General features: G+C 41.1%; 5 protein-coding genes across 18 annotated transcripts in view; 2 read left to right on the forward strand and 3 right to left on the reverse strand.

Moving 5' to 3' along the window:
• Positions 1–364: 364 nt before the first annotated feature.
• Positions 365–3,280, reverse strand: LOC137792110 (glyoxal reductase-like). The gene is made up of 6 exons (XM_068587572.1): positions 3,116–3,280; positions 2,499–2,797; positions 2,089–2,234; positions 1,691–1,830; positions 1,419–1,577; positions 365–1,303 (listed from the first exon to the last, which is right to left on the reverse strand). The coding sequence occupies exons 2-6, from the start codon at positions 2,735–2,737 to the stop codon at positions 1,124–1,126; spliced, it is 864 nt and encodes a 287-aa protein (XP_068443673.1). The 5' UTR covers positions 2,738–2,797; positions 3,116–3,280; the 3' UTR covers positions 365–1,123.
• LOC137792111 (membrane-anchored junction protein) lies at positions 2,733–10,519 on the forward strand. Of its 14 annotated transcripts, none has more exons than XM_068587575.1 (11): positions 2,733–2,815; positions 3,732–3,839; positions 4,946–4,991; positions 5,104–5,179; positions 5,268–5,378; positions 5,872–5,906; positions 6,156–6,268; positions 7,115–7,141; positions 7,485–7,551; positions 8,962–9,149; positions 9,612–10,518. In XM_068587575.1, exons 2-11 carry the CDS (start codon positions 3,739–3,741, stop codon positions 9,649–9,651), a joined length of 804 nt encoding a protein of 267 aa, XP_068443676.1. In that variant the 5' UTR covers positions 2,733–2,815; positions 3,732–3,738; the 3' UTR covers positions 9,652–10,518. The 14 variants fall into 14 exon arrangements, with proteins under 14 accessions (XP_068443676.1, XP_068443675.1, XP_068443678.1 ...); XM_068587574.1 differs by lacking the exon at positions 2,733–2,815 and adding an exon at positions 3,356–3,422; XM_068587577.1 differs by lacking the exon at positions 2,733–2,815 and adding an exon at positions 3,409–3,540 and having other exon boundaries at positions 9,615–10,519.
• Positions 10,520–12,518: 1,999 nt separating this feature from the next.
• gpha2 (glycoprotein hormone subunit alpha 2) lies at positions 12,519–17,618 on the forward strand. Its single transcript, XM_068587588.1, has 4 exons — positions 12,519–13,877; positions 15,983–16,115; positions 16,256–16,440; positions 16,531–17,618. The coding sequence occupies exons 1-4, from the start codon at positions 13,785–13,787 to the stop codon at positions 16,633–16,635; spliced, it is 516 nt and encodes a 171-aa protein (XP_068443689.1). The 5' UTR covers positions 12,519–13,784; the 3' UTR covers positions 16,636–17,618.
• A 1,176-nt stretch (positions 17,619–18,794) lies between these two features.
• Positions 18,795–20,603, reverse strand: LOC137792458 (glycoprotein hormone beta-5-like). The gene is made up of 2 exons (XM_068588149.1): positions 20,339–20,603; positions 18,795–19,461 (listed from the first exon to the last, which is right to left on the reverse strand). The coding sequence occupies exons 1-2, from the start codon at positions 20,543–20,545 to the stop codon at positions 19,273–19,275; spliced, it is 396 nt and encodes a 131-aa protein (XP_068444250.1). The 5' UTR covers positions 20,546–20,603; the 3' UTR covers positions 18,795–19,272.
• Positions 20,604–26,557: 5,954 nt separating this feature from the next.
• The window catches only part of ppp2r5b (protein phosphatase 2, regulatory subunit B', beta), a 31,039-nt gene continuing 29,818 nt past the window's right edge, over positions 26,558–27,778 (reverse strand). The window contains exon 13 of the mRNA XM_068587347.1: positions 26,558–27,496. Within this exon, the coding sequence (XP_068443448.1) occupies positions 27,259–27,496 (238 nt within the window). The 3' untranslated portion in view covers positions 26,558–27,258. The remainder of the gene's footprint in view (positions 27,497–27,778) is intronic.

Genomic DNA, 27,778 nt, shown 5'->3' on the forward strand with positions numbered 1-27,778 from the left:
GAGAGAGAGAGAGAGAGAGAGAGAGAGAGAGAGAGAGAGAGAGAGAGAGAGAGAGAGAGAGAGAGAGAGAGAGAGAGAGAGAGAGACATGGGGAGATGGAGAAAATTAAAGAGTAAAAGCTGTACAAACAAAGTGGAGATGGAAATAGGAGGGGAAATAACAGGGCAAAGAAAAAAAGTAGGAGTGGTAAAAAGAGAAGAAACAAATCTAGAGATGTATGAGTTTTTAAATATGTAGATGATATAGATAACTGCTGTATCTGATATGAGGCAGTTGGCAGCATAACACATTTATTTATATGTATGCAAGCATAGAAAACACCAAAACAAGAAGACAATAACTGCTGTATCTGATATGAGGCAGTTGGCAGCATAAAACATTTATTTATATGTATGCAAGCATAGAAAACACCAAAACAAGAAGACAATAACATAAAATGCAGGAAGTGGAACATCAATACAGATCAATAAAAAATTAAGAAAGCAGTATCGCCAACTGACATTTGTCCTGACTAGCTAGCTAAACCAACTCCAACAATCTCTACAATGTTGATATATAGGCCTATCCTGTATTTTGGTTTTCAGAGTATTTTCTGATCTTGTTGTCAGACCTTACGTAAGCCATTACAAAGAAACTTGATTCTTCAAAGCTGTTTGTTTTTTTTTTCAACACAAGATTTAGTTTCTCTCTAGCTGTGAAACTTCTGCTATTTGCTGTCCTAAATGAATGATAACATAGTAAGTCTCTTGTTTAAATCTTCTGTAATTCTCTACTACAAAGGACACTTTGAAAATTGCATATTTTTCCCATCTCAAATCTGTGGTAATGCATGGACAACTCAAATGAGAAAGGTAGAACACAAAAGCCACAGTAGTGTTTGTCAGAGTATGATTAAAGAAGAGCGTGAGGCAACAAAGAATATGAAAGGAGTCTTACAAATACTTAAGCTCTTAAATATCTAATACATTTAATCTAAATCAATATATTTGCCCAGTGCGTTTGACTGGGCTTTCTCGCTTGTTCTGGTGAGGGTTTTCCAACACTGCATCATAGCTATTCACTGCTAAAGAACAGCAGCGTTTGAGGCATCATGGAAGATAGTGTGTGTTCCAATTGTCCTCCATCAAGCAACTTCTGATGGATCCCAGCAATATCTTTGCCCACAGTTCAAAGCTGACAGTCTGTCCATGTCTGTGTCACTCAGTGTGAAGTCAAAAAGCCTGGCGTTGTCTTTTATTCGGTCTGGATTGGACGACTTGGGGAGCACTGGAATGCCCTGCTGCACAGCCCAGCGCAAGAGGACCTGTAGGGGAACAAAAGACCTCAATGTTTTTGGAAATGTTTTGAACACAGAGAAAGTAGTAGTCATGAGCTGGCCCAAAAAGCCCATTACTTAAGATATTTGTGTGTGTGTTTACCTGTCCAGCGGTGCGTTCACAGTTCTTTGCCACCTCCAAGACCACAGGGTCAGTGAGCAGCTCTCCTCTCCCTAAGGAGGAGTATGCTTGGAAACACACTCCATGCACCTCACACACTTTCCTCAGCTCTGTCTGGCCCAGCCTGGGGTGAAACTCTACCTGACAAAGCAACAACGACATAAAAAACATTCTTTTCACTTTTTATTTCACTTTTGTATGCTATTATGTATATTATAATGTTATTATCCTCCTTTCCCTCTCATGCATTCTACCTGTAGCACTGCAGGAGGGACCTTGCAGCTGTGCATCAGTTCTTTCATGTGTGCTGGTGTGTAGTTTGACACTCCAATGGCCTTCAGCTTCCCCTGGGCATGCAGCTCTTCCAGAGTGGCCCAACTCTGAGCTCGCTGGCCTTGAATAAAATATTAATTAGAAACTCTACATCAGTGTAACTCAAGTACAACTACGTTATAGAGGAGGAAAGAGAGACGATAGCTTGAATCTAATCGCTTAGTAAGCGGAGAATTTATTCATAAAACATTTGATAGAGCTGGCCAAAGCAAAAAGTTGGTTCAAATGATTTAACATGATTTTGTTTCTACAATTGTACATAAACAGTTATGTTCCAGTGATATTTTTTGGTACGTGAAGGAAAACATTCCGTCTTTACCAGGGTTGCGTTGGTCAGCCACATCCAGACCCTGTGTGCCAGGCCAGTGGATCAAGTAGAGGTCAATGTAACCCAAGTCCAGCTGAGACAGGCTGCGCAGGGCTCCTTCCATGGCTTTCTCGCCCTGATCCTTGGGGCCTAGCTTACTGCAGGGAGAAAGAGAGGGGTTGTTCAGAATTGTAGATTTTGCGTCAGAGTGTCAAACCTGACTGTGCTTCAGTGCCTCCATAACTTATCTGAGAAGGCAATGCTAAATTCAGTGTATCAGAATCAGAATTTTTTTGGGGGGGAGTATGTAACACATTCCAGGCATTTGTCTTGGTGATTGGTGCATCACAATAAATATACTACACATAGTGTATGACAACAAAGTGCATTCAACCACTGTGGATGCAGTCCATATACCTCACCTGGTTATGAATACATCCTCTCTGGTTAAGCCATGTTTGGGCAGGAGCTCCTTCAAGGCTAGGCCCAGGTCAGCTTCATTCCGGTAGACGGCTGCACTGTCAAAGGACCGATAACCAGCAACCAGCGCTGCATCCACAGCCCTGTACACTTCTTCAGAACCCACCAACTTGTAAGTCCCTAAACCCAGGAGGGGCATCTTAAGCCCCGTATTCAGGAGGACAGGCTGTGACGAGGACATCTGATCGGAGAGGCACTTCTTATTTTTGGACGCTTTTTGGACGAGTCGGTCTACCCAGCACTGTTAAAGATGGAGAGAGTTGAGTGAAAAAATAAATGAGAGATTTGTGTCATTACAGAGGGAGGTCGTAGTGTTGTAACGGAGCAAATGAGTACCAATGAATATTAGTAATGTTAGCGGTTAGTACATTGTTACAATGAAGATATTGGGAAGTCGCAGTGTAACCAGGAGTGTGTGTGTGTGTGTGTGTGTGTGTGTGTGTGTGTGTGTGTGTGTGTGTGTGTGTGTGTGTGTGACAGCGAACAGGCTAGGATAAGTTGTCACAGTTGTTAACTTGAGGATTCCATCGTTAATACAAAAATAATATTTTCATCTCACCTTTTGGGCCAATTCTGCTGAGTTATTGCGGGAGAGCGGTGGGCAAATAAGCGACGACGTATTTACGGAGCGTTACTTAAGAAAAATCACGAGTTAGTCATCTCATTCACTTTCTCAGGGGCATGTTTACAACTACGATTTCCTGCTCCGCGTGGTCAGCTGACAGTCATGTGACATTTTGGGCGGTTTTTCTCCGTCACCATAGTGACATCTTCTCGGAAGCCGCTGATTGGAGGAGGAGCCAGCTAATCATTGACGGCCGAGCGACCGGAAGGCGGGAATTCGCTTCCGTGCAGCGAATCTGGAGGCAGGCGGGCGTTTGATTGACAATCGTATTATTAACCATTAATGTCCTGTTGGAGGGGGAAGTTAGCTTGCTGGAAAACCCATAAAATTCATGCTCGCTATTTCCTCTAGATATTACGGTATTTCTAAGAGCGCGCGAGAGAGCCAAACATGTCTTAGCCTTTACAGTTATATCATACTGATGCTAGCGAGCCAAACCATTTCAACGTGTCTAGTAATATTGTCATGTATTCGGTGTTTTAAATGCCCTTCCATCAATTATTATATTAATATGTTTGTTTTTTGATTGTGTTGCCCTAAAAATTTTTAGGTCAGCCATGCCACTGCAACCCTTCTCTTTCCCTTTCCCTGAAACTCGATTCTTCAAAGCTGGTAGTTGTATCTACAAGTTCAAGATCAGAGGAGGCAGCAGCTTCAGGCAAGACCAACGTTGTTCTTATCATTCTCAAATGCTTTTCTTTATACTTGAGAGCAAGAAGTGTAGTACAAGAATCAGACCAGCCTGCTGACAAATCCCAAGACAGCACAATCTAGTTTTTTACCCAAGGCTCAGCCTGAAGGGGAGTCAACACAAAGAGCCGATCATAACAGAATAGATAGGGGTGTCATCCCAAAACCCATCTTGAGATAGGATTTAGTAGCGGAAGTTCATTTTATCAAGCAGCTTAGTTACACATCTGTGATTCTTCTCCCAAATTAAGATGATCATCCATTAATGCTTCAATGAAATTAGTTTATCACCAGAAATGGAGTAAATCAATGTTTACTTTTGGCCAAACTCAAGTGCAAATCCTTCAAGAGCTAAAGTAGCTTGAGGAAATTGAAAAATACTTCGAGACCAAACTGTAGGACAGGCTCTGGATTAGAGCAACTACAGACTTGAGTCATTCTTTTTTTTCCCTACTTATTGAAAGCAGAGCAAAACAGCACCAGCTTAAAATCCAGCAAGAGGAGGACTATTGATTAATGTTAGGCCCACTCTTGTCTCCTTCCATGCTTCCCTTTCCTTTTCTCCTCAAGATTAAATTCTGCAAAGCATTGCACAAAGTGCTTTAATCTCTAAAGCTGGGGAGTTGGGGAGATGACTGAGCTTCAGGCAAGCGAGAAGGCATTGATATTTTTTTCTCCATTTCCTATAATGGCTACTGTTACACGTTGTGATGTGTGTTACCTAAGTTTACGACACTTTGTTTCATCTGAGAACAAAAGAGGATCCAAAGCCCCACTGGATCGGCCTGCCGTTATTCAGGGTTAACATAGTAGAATAAGAGCTTCAACCGACCCTGGAATTCCTTAAAGCCGAAGAAGTACATTTTCATTTAAACTCCACCTAGTTTTGACACTCAAGGAATTTGGCTCAACAATCCATGTATGTACCGCTTCAGATTTATGAAAGGCCTTGTACTGTTATCAGCTATACAGCGTTTGGAAAAAAGTTACCAAAACTTAAACTGCAACGTATTGCTTTTCAGATACAACTGTTTTGTGAACATAGTGTAATGTGTGTAATATATATTTTATCAGTGGAGAGGAAAGAATGGAAGGAAACAGCTTCTATGAAGAACTGGAGGTAATTATGAATAGTGTTTCTTGTGCTTAATTAGCATTCACGCTTGTTGTGTTGACTCACTGTGTTCAATTCTCTGAAACTTGTTCTCTCCATTTCTCTTCTCTGTCATCAGGACATTCTCAGAACAGTTCTTGGCAACTTGGACAGCCTCCAGCCCTTCTCGAGTGCTCACTTCAATGTTTTCCCTTGTATTCTTGAACACAAATACTGATCCTCCACGATGATGTTCATTCACTGGCACTGTACCGTATTTCCTTAACCTTTTGTAACTGCCAGATAAGACACCGTGGGAGGATGCATCAAAGGTGATGTGCCAACATGGTGAGGGGAGGATGAAAGCTTACCCATTTAGTCTTATCCTCTACCTGGAGAAAAACACAACGAATGGTGAGGATAAACACATGAGAGCAAGCAACTAACGGCTTACTCGGTTGTATTCACAAAACACATTCTGCACTGCATTACATGTTATCATGACACAATGCTCTGGGCTTTATAGGCTCTATGGCTTTAAAGGTACTGTCTGTGCTCAAACATTAAAAAAAAGATTCTTTAAGTCAGTTGTGTTGCATCTTAATAAACTGCTCCATCAGCTCATTTGATTCTAATGAGCACAAATGGAGGAAGGGGTCACAAAGATTTAGCCTTGATATCATATCTGGGGCCAGTGCTTCCAGAAATGAATAAAGCTCCTCCTGGTTCGCTGCAGCATGCACATGCAGATTTTCAGTTGTTTTTTCTGTGTAGGTGATCCAGCCTAAGCACTCCTTGTTAGCAAGCACTGTATCTCAATCACAATCTCAGTACAGCATTGTACAAAAACAGGTCCACAAGGTGCCATCCAAACGTGTTGATTTCTCACATGTATTTTATCTTGCAGAGGGAGCAAAGCAGGCAGCGGAGAAGTTGAGCCCAGTGAGTTGCTGTGCTGTTATTCTAACCAAAAATAGTGAGGGAAAGTAATACAGGCTGGCGTGTTTAAGTATTTTTACGATCAAACGGTCGGTCTGATATGACATATGTCAACAGTCCAGATAGCAGTGTCAGACATTACCATGTAGTTGAATCAACACCTCTCTGATGGTAACAATTAGAACTAAACATGACCAAACTTCACAAAAGGTTTTATAATAAATTATCCAGTGTCCAATGAATGTTTTTTAGCAGAAAGTCGTTCCACAGTCAAAGCACCGTCGAAGAGATTCACCACTAGAGGAGGCCATCCTAAAGGACTTACATGCGGACATGGAGGCTGAAAGCATGGTTTCGATGGTTGGGTGAGTAATCTCTTTACTACTGTCAAGCTTATCTGTAACCTTAAGCTAGTTACTCTGTTTGTCACTTTTAATCTTCCAAGGAACCACGACTAAATTAACTTTTTTTGTGATTCTGTTTTTATTTTATTTTTTAGTTTAGTTTTTTGGAAGTGAATAAAAGTGTGACATGATATAATATAATATTATAAGATGCAAATATGTTTTCTTATTCTTACTATCTCTTACACATTCATTTTGACTACTGCCCTGTTTGCACACACACACACACACACACACACACACACACACACACACACGCTCCAGTGATTCTTGCAGTTATGAAACAGACAGGAGGCCGACGGGCGCCACCTCAATCTCACTGACAGCCAGATCAGTGGGGCGAAAATTATGATTTTAAAATGCACACACACCAATTTATGTAAACAGGATCGTCTCATAGTTTTGAACTTGAGGAACACACACTCAAATGCACAAATTGTGTAAACATCCTGCAAGCAGCAGGGCCTCAAGCTGCATCATCATCATCATTCACAGGAAATCAAGTTCCATTAAATAATTCTCATTGAATTATTACATTATATTCACTACATTGGCCATTACGCTTATGTCCTCAGAAAGATGCAAAACAAATGGAGTACACATTACTTTTTCAGAAGTTTCCTAGTACACACTGCTTCATCATTGATGGCGTTCTGTGTGTGTGTGTGTGTGTGTGTATGTGTGTGTGCACGTGCGTGCGCGTGTGTGTGTGTGTGTGTGTGTGTGTGTGTGTGTGTGTGTGTGTGTGTGTGTGTGTGTGTCTTCATTATGCCCTGTAGCGACAGATGGTTTGTTTTTGGGTTAAAGCTGCTTAAAAAATGGGAACAGAAAAGAGTGAGTTTTTTATATTTTTATCAGTCATCAACACCCCACACTTGTCTAACAAGCATTACCAACATGTTCTTTTTATTTAATTTACCAACATGTTATTAAAGGCCTTAAAGGGCATGCACCGTGAATCATGGTACCCACCAATTAAATAAAAAACACTGAGATTAACACTCAAGCATTGATTGTCATTGTTTGTATATATATATATATATATATATATATATATATATATATATATATATATATATATACATATATATATACATATATATATAAATTTCCTGTAAAAGTATAAATATATTTTCCTGTAAATGTAAGAATAAACTCGGTTGTGTCCTACTTTCAGCAGGCGTTCTCTTAATTGTCCACATGCACGGAAAGAGGTCCAAGAGGATCGAGGACATGTCGACATGGTGATGTATTTTATTTTATTCGATCAGCTGTCTTTTACTTATCACTGCTCAACTGATTTGCCACAAATTAAGAAGTCAGTCATTTAAGTGTAGAGTTTAGAATTAACTGATTCCAACAATTCTTCTTCCAATTTCCGTCTCATAATAACCTTTCGTTTCAGCTCGCTCACATTTATAAACTGACACGATGGGAGCATCTCTGTCTGTGCTGTAGCCCCAGGCTAGCATTAGTGCAGACAGGTAGGATAACAAGTGTGATTAAGGTTAATAATAGCATTACATCAGACATAGAGTGTACGTGCGTTATTGTGTGTATGTGAGAGAGTGTGTGTTTCTACTGATGTGCTTCAGATTCATTAGCAACAAAGTCCCAAAATTAACCTCCACTCCTCTCCCTTCTCGTCCAAGGTTTTTTTTTTACACTTGTCCACTCTTTTTCCCCCCCCCTGTTTGTTTCAAATGGAAAAAATGATTTAAACTAATCATGTCAGCCTTTTGAGTTACTGGTTTTCTAAGAAGGAAGTGCCAATACAATTCTGCACGCTTTAAAAAGGATTGTGTTCAAACAATGAAGGTGGTGATTATGTTCTGATGGCACAAATAAATTTAAGAGAAGTGGAGTCAAGGCCAAGGCAAATATTGGGTAATCAAATGTGCATTTTGATAGATTAATTCCATTAAAGCTCAAGCTCATAAAGACATTTTGACACTGAGGCGAATGGAAAAATCCAATTGACAATTACTGTGGTTCCACCACTTATAGTTAGCGTTGCCCTGATAAACCTTCTCTTCACAGAAGTAGTCAAAAAGAGGCCTCTAATAGTCAGCTAGTGTTTTTTTCACCTGCTGAACTGCAGACTGTCAGAAGCATATGTTATTAGCAAGCAAACTAACTTAACATCATCGTAAAGTGGTTGAATTGAGAGTTTAATGTTTTTTGTTCATTTATATGAATATGGCATGACAGCTGGTGAACGAGTCTTAGATATTCTTCCTTCTTCTGTGTACATAATAATCATGCAAACTCAACGCTGTATAATAATGCAGAAAATACTCATCAATGTGAACCCCTTTCCTTGGACGTAAGGCTAAGGTAATACTATCGTCAGTAAGCTAGTTAGCTTGGAATGCTAAGATTAACGGTTTACATCACAGCAGATAAACATCATTTTCCTTACATGCGTGCTCAAGACATGACTATAAACTCTTTTTATATGAATTACGGCTCTTTCTAAAGCCACATGCACACCGCTTCAACACGTGGAGAAATCCTGAGCTGCAGTCGCTACAGTTGCGAAGTCGTAACAGAACAATCACTGGGCAAATGGTCAATTGCATTACATTTCTAGCACTGTTAAAAAATATTTCATATTAAGTTATATTTGGAATATATCTCATCCTCTCCCACAGAACGGGTCAAAGGGGTTCAATGAACCCTGGCAGAAATCAGGTGTTAACACAGTCAGAGGAAGTGGGGCTCCAGGTGAAGTGCGTTCTGTGTCAATTCAGCACATGGGAGAGGAGGAGCGTGATAAGCAAGAGACAGACTCTGCCTCTGGGACACCTGGGAGGCCGGGGATGTTGAGGCGACTGGCCAGGTTGGTATGAGGTCACCTTCAGTCCCGAGCAGCCGGGTTCAGATCAGCCACACCAACAGTAGCGAGCGTGCTACAAGCAAAAGATGTCACTGTAGATTTAACTGACTTTTGCACCCACGAGAGAACCGAGGGCTGATTGGTACTGTTCATCTGAGAGAATAAAAGTTGACAAAGATTCAAACGGATTGGGGAAATCCAGCTATTATAAGCACGGAAATTACAATATCCCTGTGAAATGTCTGTTGAGACAAGCTGAGACGCCAGAGGCGCGTAAAAGACTGACAAAAGTATCTCCGCGTTGACAGGGCACGCCAACAATCTGACAAACGTGCTCTCTTTATGCTAATAATGATATGCAGCAGCAGCCTCGTGGGGTGAGCCCACAGTTGCATTAATCACATGCATCTAGCTGTTTTTGTTTAGTTTTGTTAACGCTCTCTCTCTCTCTGCCTCTCTTTGCAGCAGTATCTTTCCCTTCTCCCTGCTCTTCAGAGACCCCTGAATCTTCCGTGGTGGAAACACTGGTGTTACTGGTTCCAGTAGTGGAAACTCAATGGGGTTTGTTTGGTTAATGTTCTGCAGCGCAAACAAAAATGTTTTGGATTATTTTGTTTGTTGGTTGTTGTTCAGAATAGTATTGCGTAGACCAGTTTACCTTTGTGTTCCTTCATATTGTCATTTTGCTGAGATGTCACCTGTTGTTCACTCATCATCAGCTTTTTGTCGCAGCTTTTTATTAATACATCAGCAAATTTGTTTCCATCGGTTGTTCTTGTGATTTTGTTTTGTTCCTTTATGGATGGAGACCTCGCTGTTAGCTTTGAGCTATTTCCTGCAGTATCTTTCTTTTTTAAAGATGTGGATAGTATTTCTTCTTGATTTCTTTTCATGAGCTTCCAAATAACACAAACTAAACAACAATGTGTCTTTTATTCCTGAGTTTTCCCATCTTAAACTCTGCTACAAATAACGTTCCTTTCATGATCTGTGACCCCATCTGCATTTGATTTATTCTCTTCTAAGTCAGTTTCCAGTTGAGCGAGACCTCCGTTTCTTTCTCTCCACACATCAACACACGGCTTCATTCATGTTTGCTTCTCCGTTTTAATGCCGTTTGGGCATTAGTTTAATCCAGATGTCTATATCTTTCCACAGTATGCAGACTGTCAAATGAGCTGACAACATTTAATATTTCCACTACTGTGTGTGTGTTCCCATAATGGCACACCTTGAGCTTCAGTGAGTATCACCTTGTGGTAATTCCACTTTCCTCCTGTCAATCTAGATTAGCAAACGTGTTCTATCTCTCTCTCTCTGTGTGTGTGTGTGTGTGTGTGTGTGTGTGTGTGTGTGTGTGTGTGTGTGTGTGTGTGTGTGTGTGTGTGTGTGTGTGTGTGTGTGTGTGCGTGTGTGCGTGCGTGCGTGTGCGTGTGCGTGTGGGTGTGTGTGTTTATATATGAGGGTAAATGGGTCAAACTGGACTGAAACATTGTCTTAGAAACAGGAAAACGTTGCCTAATCCTCTCCTTATATTGTCATAGAGTCCCAAATAACACACCCATAATCTCACACTCACATCTACTTACACACTTCGACCACACACACAATCTCCTGTCAGACATAATCATGCACACACATATAGCACTTGAAATAACAGACACACATACACACTGAGATTAAAATAACAGGGCAGAAGTGGAAGCGGACACATTAATGATATTATAGTTATTCAAGACGCCACGGTTTCCACGGCAGCCGAGAGGGACGGGGCCACAAAGCGATACAAACATCGGTCACCCCACTGAGTCACACTGGAGCGGTGTGTGTGTGTGTGTGTGTGTGTGTGTGTATGTTTTAACTGCAGTTTAACAAACTTCATTCACGTCTCATTCTCTCCTGATGAGGTGTTGTAGGCCACTCAGATTTATACTCTCTCTCGCTCTCTCTCTCCCTCTCTCTCTCTCTCTCTCTCTCTCTCTCTCTCTCTCTCTCTCTCTCTCTCTCTCTCTCTCTCTCTCTCTCTTTCTCTGGTTGGCATGGAATCAGAGGATACACACTGCAACTTACAGACAACACACTAATAGTTTTCTGCGTAGGTGAAAAGGGAGATCGGGGGAGGGGAGGAGGGTTAAGTGACGATGTCACACATTCCGTTTTCCATTGACATAACTAGATTGGGAATGTTTGGGCTAGAGGGGCCATAAGATGATAATTGTGTTTTCCTTAGAAGGTGTGTCTGGGTGAGTGTGTGAGAGCGAGAATGGGAGTGTGCAGCGCTGGCAGCCGCAGCATCTCTCTCGGATCAGTCATTAAAAGAGCACTGCAACCTGTTCTTTCTGAAATGGTATTAAGAGATTTTAACATTTTGTTCTTAAACTGTATTATAAAATATCACTCTTGTGGGTTACTAACAAGTAAAAGCTAAATGTAACTACAAAAGGGCACCTTCTTCATGCAACCATGGGGATGTTTGCTGATGGTTATCCTGCTCAAAAAGATGTGTAAGTATCACAAACCTGTGTTTGTTGCAATAATCCAAATTCTCCAATGGAAAAATCCAAAGGAACCACTGTGACACTAACTTTTTGGGTTGTCCTAACAATATATGTTGTCCCGACGGCACTGTATTAGTTCTTACTGAGGACATAAATCTTCAAAAACAGCTGAAATATATGGTTTCAATTCTTTTATTGTTTTTAAAGAAACCCGCTTCTTTCCTGAAACAGCTATAAATGGTGGATTTGCCGGGAACTATTTTCCCTATTTTTTGGATTGATTCACATTTGGTGGTCCAGTGAGTACTTACAGTACAGCAGTGTGTATTAACTATAGATACACTACAGTGTGTGTTCATGGTAATAAAGGAACACACTACCCAGTGCAACAGTGTGGCTCATTCATGTGATTTTAATCATTTTTGACAGCAATAGAGCTCTGTGTTACAGGAATAAGATAGATCAGGCTTTGGCTGAATATAGGCAATAGTGGGAGAAATGCATTGTATGTTTGGGATTAGTTGACAATACGTCTTTGTGTGTAATTGTCTTTTGGTCTTAAATTTGGTTTTTGGTTTGGTTTGTGAAGCATTTTGCCAGCACAGTGGAAATAATCTAACACAAATCCACTCAGATTAAGTTGATTTCTAGTGCGGTGACGTTACTTATTCTCATTATTCTCACTCACTTATAGAAAGATAAAACAAGTGTATTCTTTTTATATCATTCGTTCTAAGAAAACGAGGTTTTAGGCTTCTTTTTGCAGTGGAAAAATAATCTTAACGGCATCAGAACCTATCGTTTCCTGGATGAATTACTTATTACAGTGCTTTTCTTCCGGGAAATGTTTGGTGGGTTCAGCTTTTGTCCGTTCAGTTGATCAAAGGTCATAACGAGCATCTGCAGTTTGTATTTCTGGAGGAATAGCCTCCAGATGCCCTGTGATGACCTGTTGAGTCTCACTCAGGATACCAGACAGATGAGTACTGCTGGGATCCAACTGAAGTACAGTTACTTCAAAATGAACGTGCAGGTTCACCTCCCGCTACTGTTTTGCGACTGATTCTATGACATAGCGTGGTCCTCAAATTCCTGAATCAGTTCTACTTGAAGTTCATCAAGCTCTGTCAGACGAAATATAGGTTATTTTTATGCCCCCATGTCACAGGGTCGAGAGGCTCAGTGGGCTTTATAGGATTCCCCACCCAGTCCAAATTTTCTAGGGACACATGGCAAAACTGACTGAAAAACCAAAAGCATCTCAGTAACCTCAGGAGATACTAATTCTTGCTGTTCCAGTAAGTAAAGACAATTGTTCCTTTAATCCTTTTTGTGTCTTTGGCAACACTTTTTGACCTTTGTGTCACCAAAGTGTCCAGAAACGTCTGCGAATGTCCAACAAATCATGCAAGAGTTATTAAAAGGATGTCTTTACCCGCTGTAGTTTGGACATGGTGGTTGCTAAGCTGGCTTCCTCTGCGCAAGACAAGAAAGACGAGAAGCAGAGCCAGGCCTTCCCCACAATATACCCATCATGTGCCACACACACACACACACACACACACAATGACCCAAACCCACAATATCTTCTGACCCGACCCTGTCCTTCCTCCTGCAGCCACAAATGGAAAACCCAGGCAGACTGTGTGTGTGTGAGGTCTCCCATTCAGTGCATTTATTAGTTCACTGTATCAACTGGCAACTGAGACCCAGAATATAATATTTTTTTGTGTGTATCCCACGTGTGCGTCTTAATGCATTTGTGTGTGGTAAAGCTGTGTGTGTGTGTGTGTGTGTTCTGACTATTGTGGTGGTGCGTTGATGGAAAACCTATTTAGTTTTCCTCTGTGTCACAGCAGCGGTCCCCCTAAAGGTTGAAAAACAGAGAGTGAGGAGGGGGAGGGGAGAGGGGACAGAGAGACGTAACACACTCCAGGAGAAAGATGTGAAGGAGAGACGGGAGGACTTCTTTGATAAGAATATTTTCGATGATTTCACACTTTTTTTTGGTGCAGGTAGAAGACAGGAATCTGTGGAAAATGAGGGGGGGAAAAGATGAACGCACTCTCAGTTCTCTAATTGTGGGCGTGTCCAGAGCTATAAGTGCCTTCGCTCTTACCTGTGTTACTTATATCCCTGCATGAGGCTCAGAGCAGACACACTCACACACACCTGTCAGCCGCCACACAAGCCCTGCAAGCCAGACGCTGCACTCTCCACTTTACGTCTTCAGGTAAGACAGCTATTTACACCTGGAATAAAGCTCAGTGCATTTGTCTGCTGGTGGTGGAATAGACCTTTAAATGCTTGTTCTATGACATTTAGAATGTGGTCTTCAGATTGCTGCTTTCTTTTTAGAATTGAGTTTTCGTAAATACGAGGAGAATTCTGTTCCTCAATTTGGGGGAATTGCACCTTTAACCCTTTTATTTCTCCTTGTGTTTATTTGCATTCTCATTTTGTTGACTTTTGACATGTATGTTTATTTTAATCATAATATTACCACATTTTGCTGATGTGTAAATGGTCCATATTCAGAATATTTACTTGTTCTTGCAAGCACATGTTTTGCCCTGGGTTTTTATTTTATTTTATTTTGTTATTACTTTGCTGACTTTGACTTTCACGACAATAATGTAAAGCACAAAACACAGCACTGTTGTTATTTAGATGGGGGATTATGTATATAATGTTTTTATAGACACCAAACAGTGACAGATGAAACAAAATGTGTCTTCTTTGAGTCAGTTGTGTTTTTAGAATATATTTTTGTTTTCATTAAGGCTGTAATAATTTTACCTTAGCACCGATAATGCTTTAAAAAAAATAAATTCAAATGACATATTGGCCTTGATCAGTATTGAACATTTTAGAGGTTTCAGGTTCTTTGCAAACACATTGATTACACCTGTGTGTGATGATGCAAATGGTCCAAATTGTAAAAGAACATTTTTATAATGTATTTTTAAAATAAGGTCTACTGCAACTTTTTGGTCAGTATTTGGTCTATGACCTAAATTATTCCAACAATGGAAGCCAAATATGAGAGAATAGAGGATTATGTGGTTGATTTGAAAGATTGTGAAAAACAATGTCAAAACATAGCTAAGTGTTTCCATCTACACACTTTTTAAATTTACTTTAAAGGCAGCACTAATTGACCCAACTTTATTTTGGCAAGGTTTCTGTGTGCATGGAATACATTTCTGAGGAAGATATTACTTCAACTATATTGATGGTCTTGAACCCGGCCCTCCCTCTCGCTTGGTGCAGCGTATCACGACCCACTTTCCTCAAAGATAAACCCAACCTTCGGGCGTGGAAACCCCACATTACCGGTAAAAAGCCGGCATTTCCCCCTGCCCCACCAGCTGACCCGGGTGTCAATGGCCTCACACACTCACACACACTCAGTCCTGACCGTTAATGTGTTCGTACCAGCAGCGTTAATGGCCCCCAGGGCCGTTGCACCATCACCACATAGGCAATTCCCAAAGCTCCAGTTGCAGGGGAAGCGGCGATGGAAAGAGCTGCCATTTCACAGGGCAAGGGTCAGGATCACCGAATTCCCAGGAAAACATGACTTTACTGTTGACACACGTGTTGGAGTGGGTGTGTGAGACACGGGTGTGGGGATGGGTGGGGGTGGGGGGGGGCGAGCACGTGCACGCATGGACACTCACTCATGATCATGCGTGCACATACAGTGCACTGTATGCATTCATGCCTGTGATGGGAAAAAACTGTTTTTGTTTATGTATCCTAAAGAATTTGATCATGTATGGTTTCTGATTATGTTGCTGTGCAACTATACGTGTACGTTTGTACCAGTCGGAGTGTGTGAGCCGTGTACGTATGCGTGTGTCAGCGGGTATAGCTGGTAAATGAGGCATACTGAAAAGATAAAGACCGCATTGTTTTTATTCACATTAGCTGTTACTCAACCGAGTGACACACAGGCAGAGAGAGGCGCTGGATGGGAAATCACCTCGGTAGATAAGGGAGAAAGCTCTGGGCAATGCTTTGATTCAAGGTTTGATTGAGCAGTTCAGCAGGAGGGTATCGCTAAAGAGCGATAGAAAACTCAGCAGCTCACATATCATGTTTAGATAAGATCTTTTCAGTAGCTTGGATCATTGTGTAACCAAACAGTGACTCCTCACACCTCATCACAAGTTTAAGTTGTGATATTTTTTTCAGTTGTTCAGATTTTTTTTAAAGTCCAAAGAGGTTCAGTTTTATAAGACCAAAAGCAAAAATTTGAGAAAAGCCCCAAAAGATTTCCTTTCGGTCACAGTAATGTCTTACACAATTTGTTGGTCTGTTTGGATCCTCCAGGCTGCCATCCAGATGTCGGCGTGCACGACCTCCCACTTCTGCCTGCTGGTCCTACCAGTGATGTCACTGCTCCTGCTCTTCTCTCCTATTGGTTGGAGCTACGACGGCTTCACCCCAGGGTGTCACCTACACCGTGAGGGACACACACAAACTGCTTTTCCAGTGTCTTGAAGAATGGCAAAAGTCCTTCTACTTTGATAATATAAGTCTCCAGTTCCCGCTGTTCATATCAACGTATCACAATGTATTTGACATCTTCTCTTCCCTCTCCAGCCTTTAACGTGACCATCCGCAGTGACCGGCGTGGCACATGTAAAGGCACCCACCTTGTCTACGCCTGCGTGGGTTACTGCGAGTCCAGCGCTTTCCCATCCAGATACTCTGTGCTGGTGGCCTCCAACTTCACCCACAACATCACCTCCGCTTCCCGATGCTGCACCATCAGCAAGGACGCCAAGGTGAGAGGAAAGGATAAGGAAGAGGGGGTAAGGTACTGCCTTTGATCATTTCTACCGGTTGTTCATGTCCTGTGGCTTGGTTTTCCTTAGGTCAAAGTTCGCCTGGACTGCCCTCGAGGTCGTCACCATGATGAAATAGAGATCCTGACGGCCAAGGCGTGCCGCTGTGACATGTGCCGCAAATCACGCTACTGACACATCAAGACAGGATACCTTCATACCGGATGTACACCACATTTAGTCAGATAAGCAATACAAACTCTGGTAAATTATTGAAATACAACCCTTCTATCTATTTTGACTTTTTTTTAAAATGTTGAAGGAAACCATTTTGACTTATTGAACTGAAAAGGAATCGGTTCGCTAGTTGCTGTCAAAACCAGAGTTTCCTCAATTTGTATTCTCAAAAAAACGATCTCTGCAGATCGACCATGTGACTCTGAAATGTTCTACTAAAGTCAAGTGAAAATAATTTAGGCAGAGTAACACCTGCTGTGGATTAGTCACCCACTAACTTAAGAATATGATAACAATCCCAAATTCACACTTTTTGAGGTTTGTAAAGATTTCAGGGTGGGTGTTTTTGTGTGTGCTTTTGAGTGCTTTTGTAAAATGTGACGTATGGGAGGTTTTTCTCAAAGACTTGATTGATGCACATGTGATAAAAAGCTTTATAAACTATTGTGTCACTCACACTTCAAACAAACTGAACCTTTTTATACATTTTAGCTTTGAAGCTTGGCAGACTCTTGACTTTAAGCAGCTAGAAATAAGAATCATACCATTCGTACTTACAGTAATGACTCAGGGCCAAGTGTAAGTCTCCAGGATTATAATCAAACTCTACCCCCAAAAAGATTGGGTTTACATCACTTTCATATTTACAAGTATGGCAAAATGAATTAGAACATTACATTGCGGTTAAGTCATTACATTGCAGTTAAGTCATTCCATTGACTCGGATAAACAACAAAACAGTAAATATATGCGGTCACGCTTTGCAATCGGCATAAAGATCATGCACACATAGTTTAATTCTTTGCAACAACCACTAAACACGGACAAGAGACCAAAGAATGTACAACTTTTATTTATATTTATGAATTTGAACTAAGGGACACTTTGTAAATAGTATCTATTGATAAAACCAAATATTGTTGGAAATATCAATGAAATGAAAAGAGAAAGAATGCACTGTATAGTTTGTGATGAATTTGTATTTCAATAAATTTCTATTCTGCAACTGTGAAGTAATTTCTTCTCACTTTAGAGACACACACACACACACACACACACACACACACACACACACACACACACACACACACACACACACACAAACCCTTAAAGGGACAGTACACAAAAATGTCTGGTTGACCGTGGATGTTAATCAGCAGGTGTGGGGATTTTCAAATAGTCTCTCAGCCAGTCACATGACTGATCTCATTGTTGGGAAAGAGGCCATGATGCGCTATCTCCTTCATAAAAAAAAATCATAATATTGAATAATAATCATCTGATGTGTGTCGACGTCTGTATGGTTGTTCTGTAGCAGCCTGGTGTGTGTTTCAGGTGATCTACTAAAGGTAAACACAGTGAATGGTGTAAGGCTCTGTGTGTCCTGCTGCCTTCAGGTGCTGCAGGGATTTTCCCTCCTGAAGGAGAATCATTTCAAACAACATAAACCAGCTGAGGACAGCAGATACTTTAAGAATCAACCACATTCATTCACAGATCAATGCAGATTGATTTACTGACTTAAATGCTCTAACAGATACATAATATAGCGATATAACACGTAACATAATTAGGTTAGATTAATAACTAAAGTAAAATAATTTATTTTCAAAGGAGTAATACATAAAAAGTAACTTATTATACTTCCTAATCTCGACCATGCAACGAGAGTTTCGCAAGGTTTTTGCCCAAACGGCAAAATATAACGTGTAGGTACGAGTTGTTGTATAAAAATTTATTGTATACAAATGTATAAAAATGCAATATAAACTTATTATTGTAAAACCTTTATTTTGTATGTGATGCTTGCTCTGTTACATCTCCTGTATAAGTACACACGCACACACACACACACACACACACACACACACACACACACACACACACACACACGCACACACACACACAACTTCAGTCAGCAGAAAGACTAATTTCTAGGTCACGAGATGTCAAGCATCACACTTAGTAAAAAGTCTTGATGTATTGGTTTTATTCAGAGTCATTCACATAAGTAAAGCTGTTGATAGCGTTGTTGGCTGTGTTAGCGTGAACATGATTGGAAGCCTGGTGTAGCCTCCAGAAGAATTCAGTTCGACAACTTCTCTCTTTTCCGGAATTTATTTTCTCAATCACAGGTAAAGTAACAAGCGTTGCAGTTGCAAAAGCAATGAGTTGAACAACCAACTTTCAGGTAGGCAGAAGAACAACTGCCCCACGAGCGGAAGTGGGGCCTTTTCAGACACAGTTTATCGTCACAGGTTCGTCTCCCCTCGTCCTAACATCTGATTCGCTCTATCCTGTTAAGAGGAGGAGAATCCCGTGTTCTCATCTTTTCTCACAGAAAGTGACGTGCAATGTCCAGTCTGCTTCTCTCTAATGTCAACATACTGATAAACAGGTGTGGGTGTTGAGGAGTGCAAGCGTGTGACTACAGTTCCCTTGAGAACCAAACATTTCTAGACACAACTACATCTGCATAGCTGTGGCGTACTGACCTTACTAACATAGTCTAAACTTCACTACTCGACATGAATATGAAAAGCCTCTACAGGAATTTTAGATGTATATTATCAGCTGAAGGCGGCGTCCTGCCCGTCAGAAGGTCTCACACTCCGTGTCCTGTGTGGAGCACACGGCACAGTGGCAGTGCAGGGCCATGGGGTAGTGGTAGAGAGAGGAGATGTTGGGCTGGCAGCCCGGCAGGCGGGCGGTCATGTGACGGACACGACTGTACGTGCACACGCGGTGTTGTCGGTGGATGTAGGGGGGGTCCGGCACAGGTTTCTGCAGGGTTCACACACACACGCACACATGCACGCACACACACACACACACACACACACACACACACACACACAGGAACACAAGTTACTTTTGCTCTCCAAATGCTCTTTGACTCGACCCAGTTTCCCCATGTACAAAGAGAAACTTTTGGCAGTGAATGCAACACTTGTCTAAGATCTCTACACTTTGTCAGCACGTGTTGGAGACATGATGACGAAATTGGTTCATTCTTGAGCTTGGAATCCACTTCCAAGCTCTTTCCTGAGCTCTCAACTACATCTCACTGTCTTCTTTGGAATGAAGTTAAATGATGCAGTTTAAAAAGTCCACTTACGGGAAATCATCAGTTTCAATTTTTAATGTCAAATGAGTAACCTCCAGCTGCTGAGGAGGACCATGAGACCTGTTGAAAGCTAGGAAGTGGACTTTAAACTGCGACTTTAAATGTACTCCTGCCATGTGCTGAGTCAGCTCTGGTATTGCTGATTCAGAGCTCTTTCTCCTCTAAAGGCTTTGAGTCCGACTAATGTTTCCCCGAAGCTTTTTCTTTCAATCGACTCAGAGGTTAAATTTGGATCCCTGCAAACTAGAATGAGTTCAGTAGAAGTTCAGCGGCCCTGCCTGCTTGGAGGGATTTAAGCACGTCTTACAACAATGACATATGGGTCTGAGCCGATAAATTGGTCATTGGCCTTCTGTGGGTTTGGGTTGAGTCCTTCGCCGTTAAAATAAACTGAATAATCATTTATTTTTCATGTTTCAGAAATAACAAAAGAAAAGAGTGTGACTCCTACTTTGGCGAAAATGTAACTTATGTGCTGTGTGTGCGTGCTTGCGTGCGTGCGTGTGTGTCTGTGTGCGTGTCTGTGTGCGTTACCTCCCAGGTGTGGCAGCGCCCCCAGCAGGCCTCGGTGCTGATGCGCAGGCCCTTGCAGCCCGGCTTCTGGGCCACGAAGGAGAACTCTCGCACGGCGCAGCCTCGGAAACCGTGCAGTGTTGTTGTCAGGGCAACGCACACCTTCGCTGCCCCGGCAACCAGGAGGAAGAGGAGGAGGAAAGAGGTGGACAGGGGATGAAGATGCATGCTGGGAAAGAAGAAAAAAAGTAAAGTGTCTTTGATGGAGGCAATATTATTTTTTTCAAATATGTAGATCCATTACAGCTCAGCTACAGGTGACCTTCTCTACCTGCGTTCAACAGTTCACCTTAAAATAAAGATTATTTTTGTCATGTTTACACACTAAAATTATTACTTGAGATAGATAATCAATTGCTAAGAGTTATCGTGTCAATATTTTACACATATAGGGGAAGATGAACCAAAATAGCTGAAAGAGACTTTTAGAGCTGAATAATGTGACATCACCTTGAAACAGAAGTCCCTCTGGTGTTTATTATGGCACACTGTTGTAAAAATAAATGTATCTATAAATCAAAGTAATTATCTAAATGGATAATTATCAAAGTAAACTTAACTTTCCAACAAAAAAAACATTTAAATTCTCCAGGACAAATCTGACAGTTCTGCAGAAAGAGCAGTTTTTCTTTTCTTGTTTCAATCAGAATCAAAGGTCATTTCCTAAATGTTTCTGGAGACATCTGCTTAATTACTCTTCAAGCAAACCACTTAAACTGCACTAAAACAACTGGAATCACCTCAACTCAGACAGACTGTAGAGTGCTTATTAAGAAATATAACACTGACATAAAAATACTTTCTGCATGAACGGAATGATGTGAATACTTTTATAGGCAATGAGACACTAACGTGAGTACAATAACTCCACATGAGCGATGGAACTACACCAACTGTGGAGTAAGATAGCCTGCTAACATAATTATGTACACATTTTGTCCCTAAAGCAGTTCAAAGTATCTTAAATAGGTAAATATTAGTCAAAGGAATGTATATCTGCTCTACATTACTTCATGGATATAAAAACAAAAATCACTTCTCACCTTTTCAGCTGAAGTTCTTGCAGGGATTTGAGCAGCTGGACTCCGGTGTCTCTCTGCCCGGACAACAAGCAGTGAATGGAACCAATCTATCCTTATTGTTGTTTTTAGGAGGCCATTAGGGCGGACGGACACTCTGACATCATAGCAATTACAATGAAATACCATTAGAGACCCCAAGCCAGAAATAATGGAGACTCCCTGGAAAAAACTAATGCTTGTCTATGTTTTCTTAGCCTCAGCCTGTATCTCTCTGGGTGTGTGCGTTGTGTGTGTGCATGTGTGTGTGTTCTGTGTGAGTTCTTTATCCAACTTGGGTCCACTCTCAGTGATGTGAGGATTGCCAGTACTCATTTTGACACTTACTGTGACAAAGGATTGGCATTATGACAACAAAGAACATAACTTTTAAACTTTTACTGCATGGGTTATTTAAAACCTTGGACACTAGACCAAAGGTGCATCGGATATGACTTTCAAAAGTCCTGTCGATTTTAAATTAGATGGATTAAACAAGATAATGTGACCTCATCAGTGCTGTCACATGGACCTTTTTGTTGTTAAAGTTTTAAACCATTTCACTTTTTGCATGTTTTTACATGTTCAAGCCCATTTACTATAATGCACACATTTATATCCATACGCTAACCATTTTGCCAGCCCTGCTGCTTTAGAGTTTTTCTCGCATTTTTCTAAAGTTCCATGGCCGTTGGTTTCCCTTCATTTTTCCATCATAATGATATGATATTTTATGTGAAGTATGATGAATTACTCAACTCAAGCAAGTTACAAAAGTCTGCTAACAGATTTTACCACAATATGAAAACGAATGGGAATCAATAGTTGCCTAAAACGTTTGGAAAATACATCAAAACTACACTTTTCAGCAAAGCAGCATTTTTTATGCTAAATGACGTCGACAGTATCATCTAATTAGACGCATGTTAGTCCAGAATTAAATCTCCAGTTTTCTCCATAAACTCGTGAGGGAAATGTAAATAGCTAGGTGATAACTTTGCCTGCTGTTTGATGCCGTAGGGAGGTAGTGGAAAATCTAAACAATACACTGAAAGACACATTGTCTATATAAACTGGTTCATATTTACATAACATGCATTTTGCCTGTTGATCAAAGTTACAATACAATGAGGTGTAATTCACATTATTGGAGAGACAAAAGAGGTGACACAAAAACAGCAGACTCCCAGAGTGTTTTCTCAAAGTGAAGTTTCATTTTTAGCACATAGTTTTTTTTCTCCATTCTACACCCCGCTGTAATGTTACGTACAGTAGTAAGCTTCTCTACATTCAAACCCCCACCCCCCACCCCCACCGCTGTGTTGGTCCCCAAAATATACATCTTCTTCTTCCCCTGCATCATCTTAATCATCTTCTCTAAGGTTTTTCTTCAACACAACAAACACAGACCATTGGGCAGACAGTGCAAATCTAGAAATTCAGTGAAATTGCTACGTAATGCAGTTGTAGGTTTCGGTAACATTATATTCTCATTCTGTTACTGTTGCTCTGACTTATTGCCATTCTATCGTGTCTAACTCTACGTCTTTTCTTTCCTCTGTCTTTCTCCTCCTGCGTTTTCTTTTTTTGTACCTTTACTGCTTTCATCGTATCTGTTCACACCACCCCTCTGATTTAAAGCATTTGTTTCAATTTGGTCCACATGGAAATGGCCACAGAGGAGAAATGGGACAGCGAATGAAACCAGCGTTGGATGACTGTCTGTGAGACAATACCCGAGCTCTCTACAAACACTCTCTCTTCTCTCTCTTCCTTTTCCGGAGCAATTCAAGAATGTACGACACACCGTAATTCTTGAAAGAAGAATATTACTATTGATCATTAAGTGAGAAGTCTAGAACAGTGGGAGCTGGGGTCCTGTTTTCCCAGAGTCAGCTGACCGACTGACAATAACAATCAAGAGGGTTTGTGAGTAAGCCAGTCAAACAAAAATCATAAGGTAAGCTGAGTTTTATGACAGTGCGGTCATGTTTTGTCTGTTTGGAGTGGTGTTTTTTGAGTGTTTTTTGACTGAATCAAAACAATGCTTGAAATCCAACTCTGTTTTTTTGCCCAACCAACTGTTGTTTGCAGGTGTAGGTTAAGAGTTGTTTACTGGTGTTACGCTGCTATAACACTATTCCATCAATGCATTTTCTGTGGCTGGCGTAGAGCACGTACAAATTTGTGCGCTTTACGTGAGGAAAACTCAAATCTGCCAGAAAAGACAACAACTATTGAGTATTATGGTAGTTAGAGGAGAAAGGCTTATGTCAATGGTTCCCAACATGGGGGTCATGAGATAGTTCAGAAGGATCACAATTAGTTTAAAAGGACAATAGATTTAATTACTATTTTATTTTCCAGGTCTTCTGCAATTTCTTTATGTATTTTTACGGATTGTATTTATGATGTTGAGCACCCGATAGGATCACACACATTTTCACTTTCCCTGTGGTACTTCGCAAATCAGGTCCATGTGAAGACCACAGGGTTTCAAGCCAAAAGGTTTCTTTTTGTTTCGCTTTTCCCAGAGCTTTCAATCTTTTCTCACACCGTCATCATCAACAGATGGAGTTTGCTCAGTTGTCCCGGAGATTGCTCAGGTACCATCATGCAATAATATGTTGACCTTTCATTCACAATTTGGACATTATTTGACCTGGATGTTGGATGCGATATCAGCGATTGCAGTTAAACGCAAAGCTGCAGAGTGAACATTCAAATCTCTTTTGTAGAAAGAAGCGATGGCAGATTAGGTGTGAACGCAGCCTGGAAGCATCGGAACAAGCTAACCCAACTCAGAGCTAACTTAAAGCATGCAGAAACCTTTGGAAATTGGGCTTGAAATGCTAAATCAGCTCAATAAAACTTGAAATGTCAATCCGAGAGCTGTTAGTCAAATGGATTTCAAAGCCTTGTTGACTCAGCCAATATTTGAAGTGAGTGTTTTTAAAAAAAACTGCTGGTCTGAAGGGTTTTTGAATGTTTGGTTATGAAGCAGCCGACAGGTAGCTCTACGTCTTAAGCGTCAAAAAGAACAATCAATCGATTAGTTGTACGATACATTCGGATTCACCCTGTCCCTCAGGAAGGAGAGAAGGAGAGAGAGAGAAAAAGAAACAAAGAGAGAACAGTTTTCTCTCATTCTCTATCGCTCTGTCTACGCACATCTCCTGCTCACTGATTCACTCACTGGACACACACCGACGTGCACTCGCGCACATGCGCACACACGCACTCACGCACACACACAACCTGACCATCATCATCAAATAGAAAATAAATAGCATCAGTATCAGTTTTTTTCACAAAATGAACAAGATCATACAAAAAACAAGAAGAAAAACAACATAATTACAAAGCAAAGTCATTTTTCATCAAATAAATTTACACAAAAAGTACCTTTAAGACAATGTGAATATCAAGGACGCAACAGGAGTAAAAACAAGAGTGGGGGGTAAACTTTTGAGTATGACACCCACTTTATGTTTAACCCCCTAAGAACACACATATTATCCTGAAAGAATGAAAATATTGCTAAAATAATTTTTTTCAGTTTTTTTCCCTCTCCTCTCTTTATCCCATCACTCCGTCAAATGATCAGACAAGAATAAACAGATTTTTCTTGGTTCACACCGAAAAAGGTTATCATCGTCAAGGTCGCCATCGAGCAGCGTCAGGTCTGCTGATCCTAAAGGAACAGACGCTCCGGGTTCAGAAATCCAACTGGATCACCGTGTTTTTCTTTTGGTCTGAAACACTTGTGGTGCGCTTTATTTGTCCTCCAGTAACCTCTGTGATAGGCCGGGTATACTAGTCTGCTCGGATTCATTTTTGGTTAAGAATTGGGGGGGTTTTGAAGTTCAACTTTGTAAAACGTAACCTAGTCAAAAGAAGTCAATTTGTAAATCCTTTATCGAAAAAAAAATCATCCCTGTGTGCCAAAAAAATAAAGGTAACCTGTGGAGCTTTTGACCACTAGTGGCGCTCTAGAGTAATGTTTTTATGAGCGGGTCCCCATTGTGTTTGTATTGGATCGGCAGTTGGTGGCGGTAATGTGCAACAAAACTTGGCAATATGCCAACGACGGCAGGGAAGGAGAGTGCTAGCAAGTAAACATGTATGTAAACAATGCAAGAGTTAAAATATGAAATATGTAGTTTCTTAAATCCAACTTGATAGATGTTGTTTGAGAAAGGAAACGCATTCAACACATTTGTCGAGCCTCAAATATACACACAGTGTGTTTTTTGGTGAGTAACACTGAATGTAAACATAACTTTGTTTGCTTACAAGAAAGCTCCACAGGGCACCTTCAAACAAACAGAATAAAACATAATCTTTGAACATGGAATGTTTTTGGATCGTTTTTAGAAATACCCCTTTAAAATACACCATCGCACCACAAACATCCCAAATTTAAAAAGAAAAGAAAAACAGCCACCGCCAATCCAGTTCATTCTTCCCCGCTTTAAGGTCTGTTAAAGGGGAATTCCGCTGAATTTCAGCCCTCACATTATGGCCTCATACAGGTAACATGTGATGTGAATTCAAAATTCAAGCCGGCCTTCCCCTTTATGGTATCTGCTACACTAGTGTTTCTCCCATAATACACTACAGAAATATCCAGAGACATATGTATATATATAAAAACATTATCATCATCATCATCATCGTCATCATCAGTAGTATTTAGAGTAGAGTAGAGTAGTAGTAGTAGAGTAACAAGTAAGAAGAAGGAACAGTATTGTACTTTATATCATTATCATCATCTTCATCAGTGGTTATTTAACCTTGAAAAACTTTAGGCTCGTCCTTTGGTGGAACCCCGACAGAATGGGAGAGAAGTTAGCGCCAGAACCAGCTGTGTGTGTGTGTGTGTGTGTGTGTGTGTGTGTGTGTGTGTGTGTGTGTGTGTGTGTGTGTGTGTGTGTGTGTGTGTGTGTGCGCGTGTGTGTGTGTGTGTGTGTGTGTTTGGGCTGTAAACCTGAATGGACTATTGTGGTGTCAGTCGAGTGTTTTTGTGTGAGATTTTGTTTGACCTAGTTACAACTCATCTCTGTAGCTCTGTCATTTCATATATACAGTCAATATGTACTTATGTGTTTGTGTGTGTGTGTGTGTGTGTGTGTGTGTGTGTGTGTGTGTGTGTGTGTGTGTGTGTGTGTGTGTGTGTGTGTGTGTGTGTGTGTGTGTTTGTGTGTGTGTGTGTGAATGTGTGTGTGTGTGTGTGTCTGGTCTGTGCAGCAATAGTTTTGGGACATTTGTGTGAAATTGCTTCTTTTTGTTCATTAATGCATTGTGCTATCCACGCATGAAATAAGCATCTCGGACTGAAAGATAAATATGTGGCCACAGTATAGAGTCTGACTCGGTCGGTTGAATATCAAGTTAGACCCATGTTTAATGTGGTTAGTGTTGCACCAAAAGAGACATTTCATCTCTTATTTTGAGGCTGATTTGAAGCAGGCCAGCTACCAATTTTGGATACTGACCTGCAGTTTAATAAACCAGCCACTTATTAAAACGACTGTCTGCACTTTCGGACAATATTCATCTTCTGATCTGCAACATAATGTGTGTACAGCAAAAAACGAACCAGTTTCACACAAGTCTGTCAGAAAAGAAAAAGGTGCGATGTTTACCTCGGATCACTGAGTTTGTGCGCTTTTTCACAAAAAGCCACACTCCCGGTGATACAAGATTAAAAGAACAGTGGATTTGTTTTGTACCTTTTCTCTCCCAACACTTTCACCATCGACCTCATGTCTTCTCCCTGTCCCTTAACCCCCGTGCTATCCAATCTCTGCAGAGCAGCACCTAGGTGGCACTCTCCCCGCCTCCAGAGGAGGAAGAGGAGGCCCCGCTGGGCTTGAGCTCGGGCTGGTCGGAGTGAGACGTCTGCGGGGACGAAGGACTCGGTGGGTCCCCTCGCTCGCCTCGCTCCTGGAGGTTGCGCTGGTTCCTGGCCGCCTCGGTGAGCATCTGCATCCGGCGGTCCTGCTGCTCCTCCAGGCCTCGCCAGAGATCTGCACGCTCCCTGTCTCGCTTCAGCTCCCTGCGGGGGCAGGTTGAAGGGGGGAGGAGAAAAAGAGAGGGATGAAGAGGGATGGATAGAAAAAGAAACAAGAAATTAGCTTTTGGGAAATGTTTCAGACAAGCCAAAGTACGCTCGGACGTGGAAGAAAAACCTAAGGGAATTGTTGGCGAATACTTAAATATAAGGAGCATTGCCTCGAAGACTGGACAACCTGGGCAATTGTTAACAGATTCTTATTTAATGTCATCAAAAAGGAAGAAGAAAACATTCAAATAAGTGAATTACTCTTCTTTAGAGATG

The sequence above is a fragment of the Clinocottus analis genome, unplaced genomic scaffold, assembly GCF_023055335.1.
Source record: "Clinocottus analis isolate CAN_PGR_092001 unplaced genomic scaffold, fCliAna1.0.p SCAF_21, whole genome shotgun sequence".
NCBI classification, from domain to species: domain Eukaryota; kingdom Metazoa; phylum Chordata; class Actinopteri; order Perciformes; family Cottidae; genus Clinocottus; species Clinocottus analis.

What these genes read in the sequence shown, in the direction of transcription:
- LOC137792458 (XM_068588149.1), bottom strand. Translation starts at nt 20,545, where the DNA reads ATGCATCTTCATCCCCTGTCCACCTCTTTCCTCCTCCTCTTCCTCCTG. An exon ending in GGCGCTGCCACACCTGGGAG is followed by an intron (nt 19,462 to 20,338) that starts GTAACGCACACA and finishes TGAACCCTGCAG; the next exon opens with AAACCTGTGCCGGACCCCCC.
- gpha2 (XM_068587588.1), top strand. Translation starts at nt 13,785, where the DNA reads ATGAGGCTCAGAGCAGACACACTCACACACACCTGTCAGCCGCCACAC. An exon ending in TCTCCACTTTACGTCTTCAG is followed by an intron (nt 13,878 to 15,982) that starts GTAAGACAGCTA and finishes TGGATCCTCCAG; the next exon opens with GCTGCCATCCAGATGTCGGC. An exon ending in CCCAGGGTGTCACCTACACC is followed by an intron (nt 16,116 to 16,255) that starts GTGAGGGACACA and finishes TTCCCTCTCCAG; the next exon opens with CCTTTAACGTGACCATCCGC.
- LOC137792111 (XM_068587575.1), top strand. Translation starts at nt 3,739, where the DNA reads ATGCCACTGCAACCCTTCTCTTTCCCTTTCCCTGAAACTCGATTCTTC. An exon ending in GGAGAAAAACACAACGAATG is followed by an intron (nt 5,379 to 5,871) that starts GTGAGGATAAAC and finishes TTTATCTTGCAG; the next exon opens with AGGGAGCAAAGCAGGCAGCG. An exon ending in ATGTTGAGGCGACTGGCCAG is followed by an intron (nt 9,150 to 9,611) that starts GTTGGTATGAGG and finishes CTCTCTTTGCAG; the next exon opens with CAGTATCTTTCCCTTCTCCC.
- LOC137792110 (XM_068587572.1), bottom strand. Translation starts at nt 2,737, where the DNA reads ATGTCCTCGTCACAGCCTGTCCTCCTGAATACGGGGCTTAAGATGCCC. An exon ending in GGCTGACCAACGCAACCCTG is followed by an intron (nt 1,831 to 2,088) that starts GTAAAGACGGAA and finishes ATTTTATTCAAG; the next exon opens with GCCAGCGAGCTCAGAGTTGG. An exon ending in GTGAACGCACCGCTGGACAG is followed by an intron (nt 1,304 to 1,418) that starts GTAAACACACAC and finishes GTTCCCCTACAG; the next exon opens with GTCCTCTTGCGCTGGGCTGT.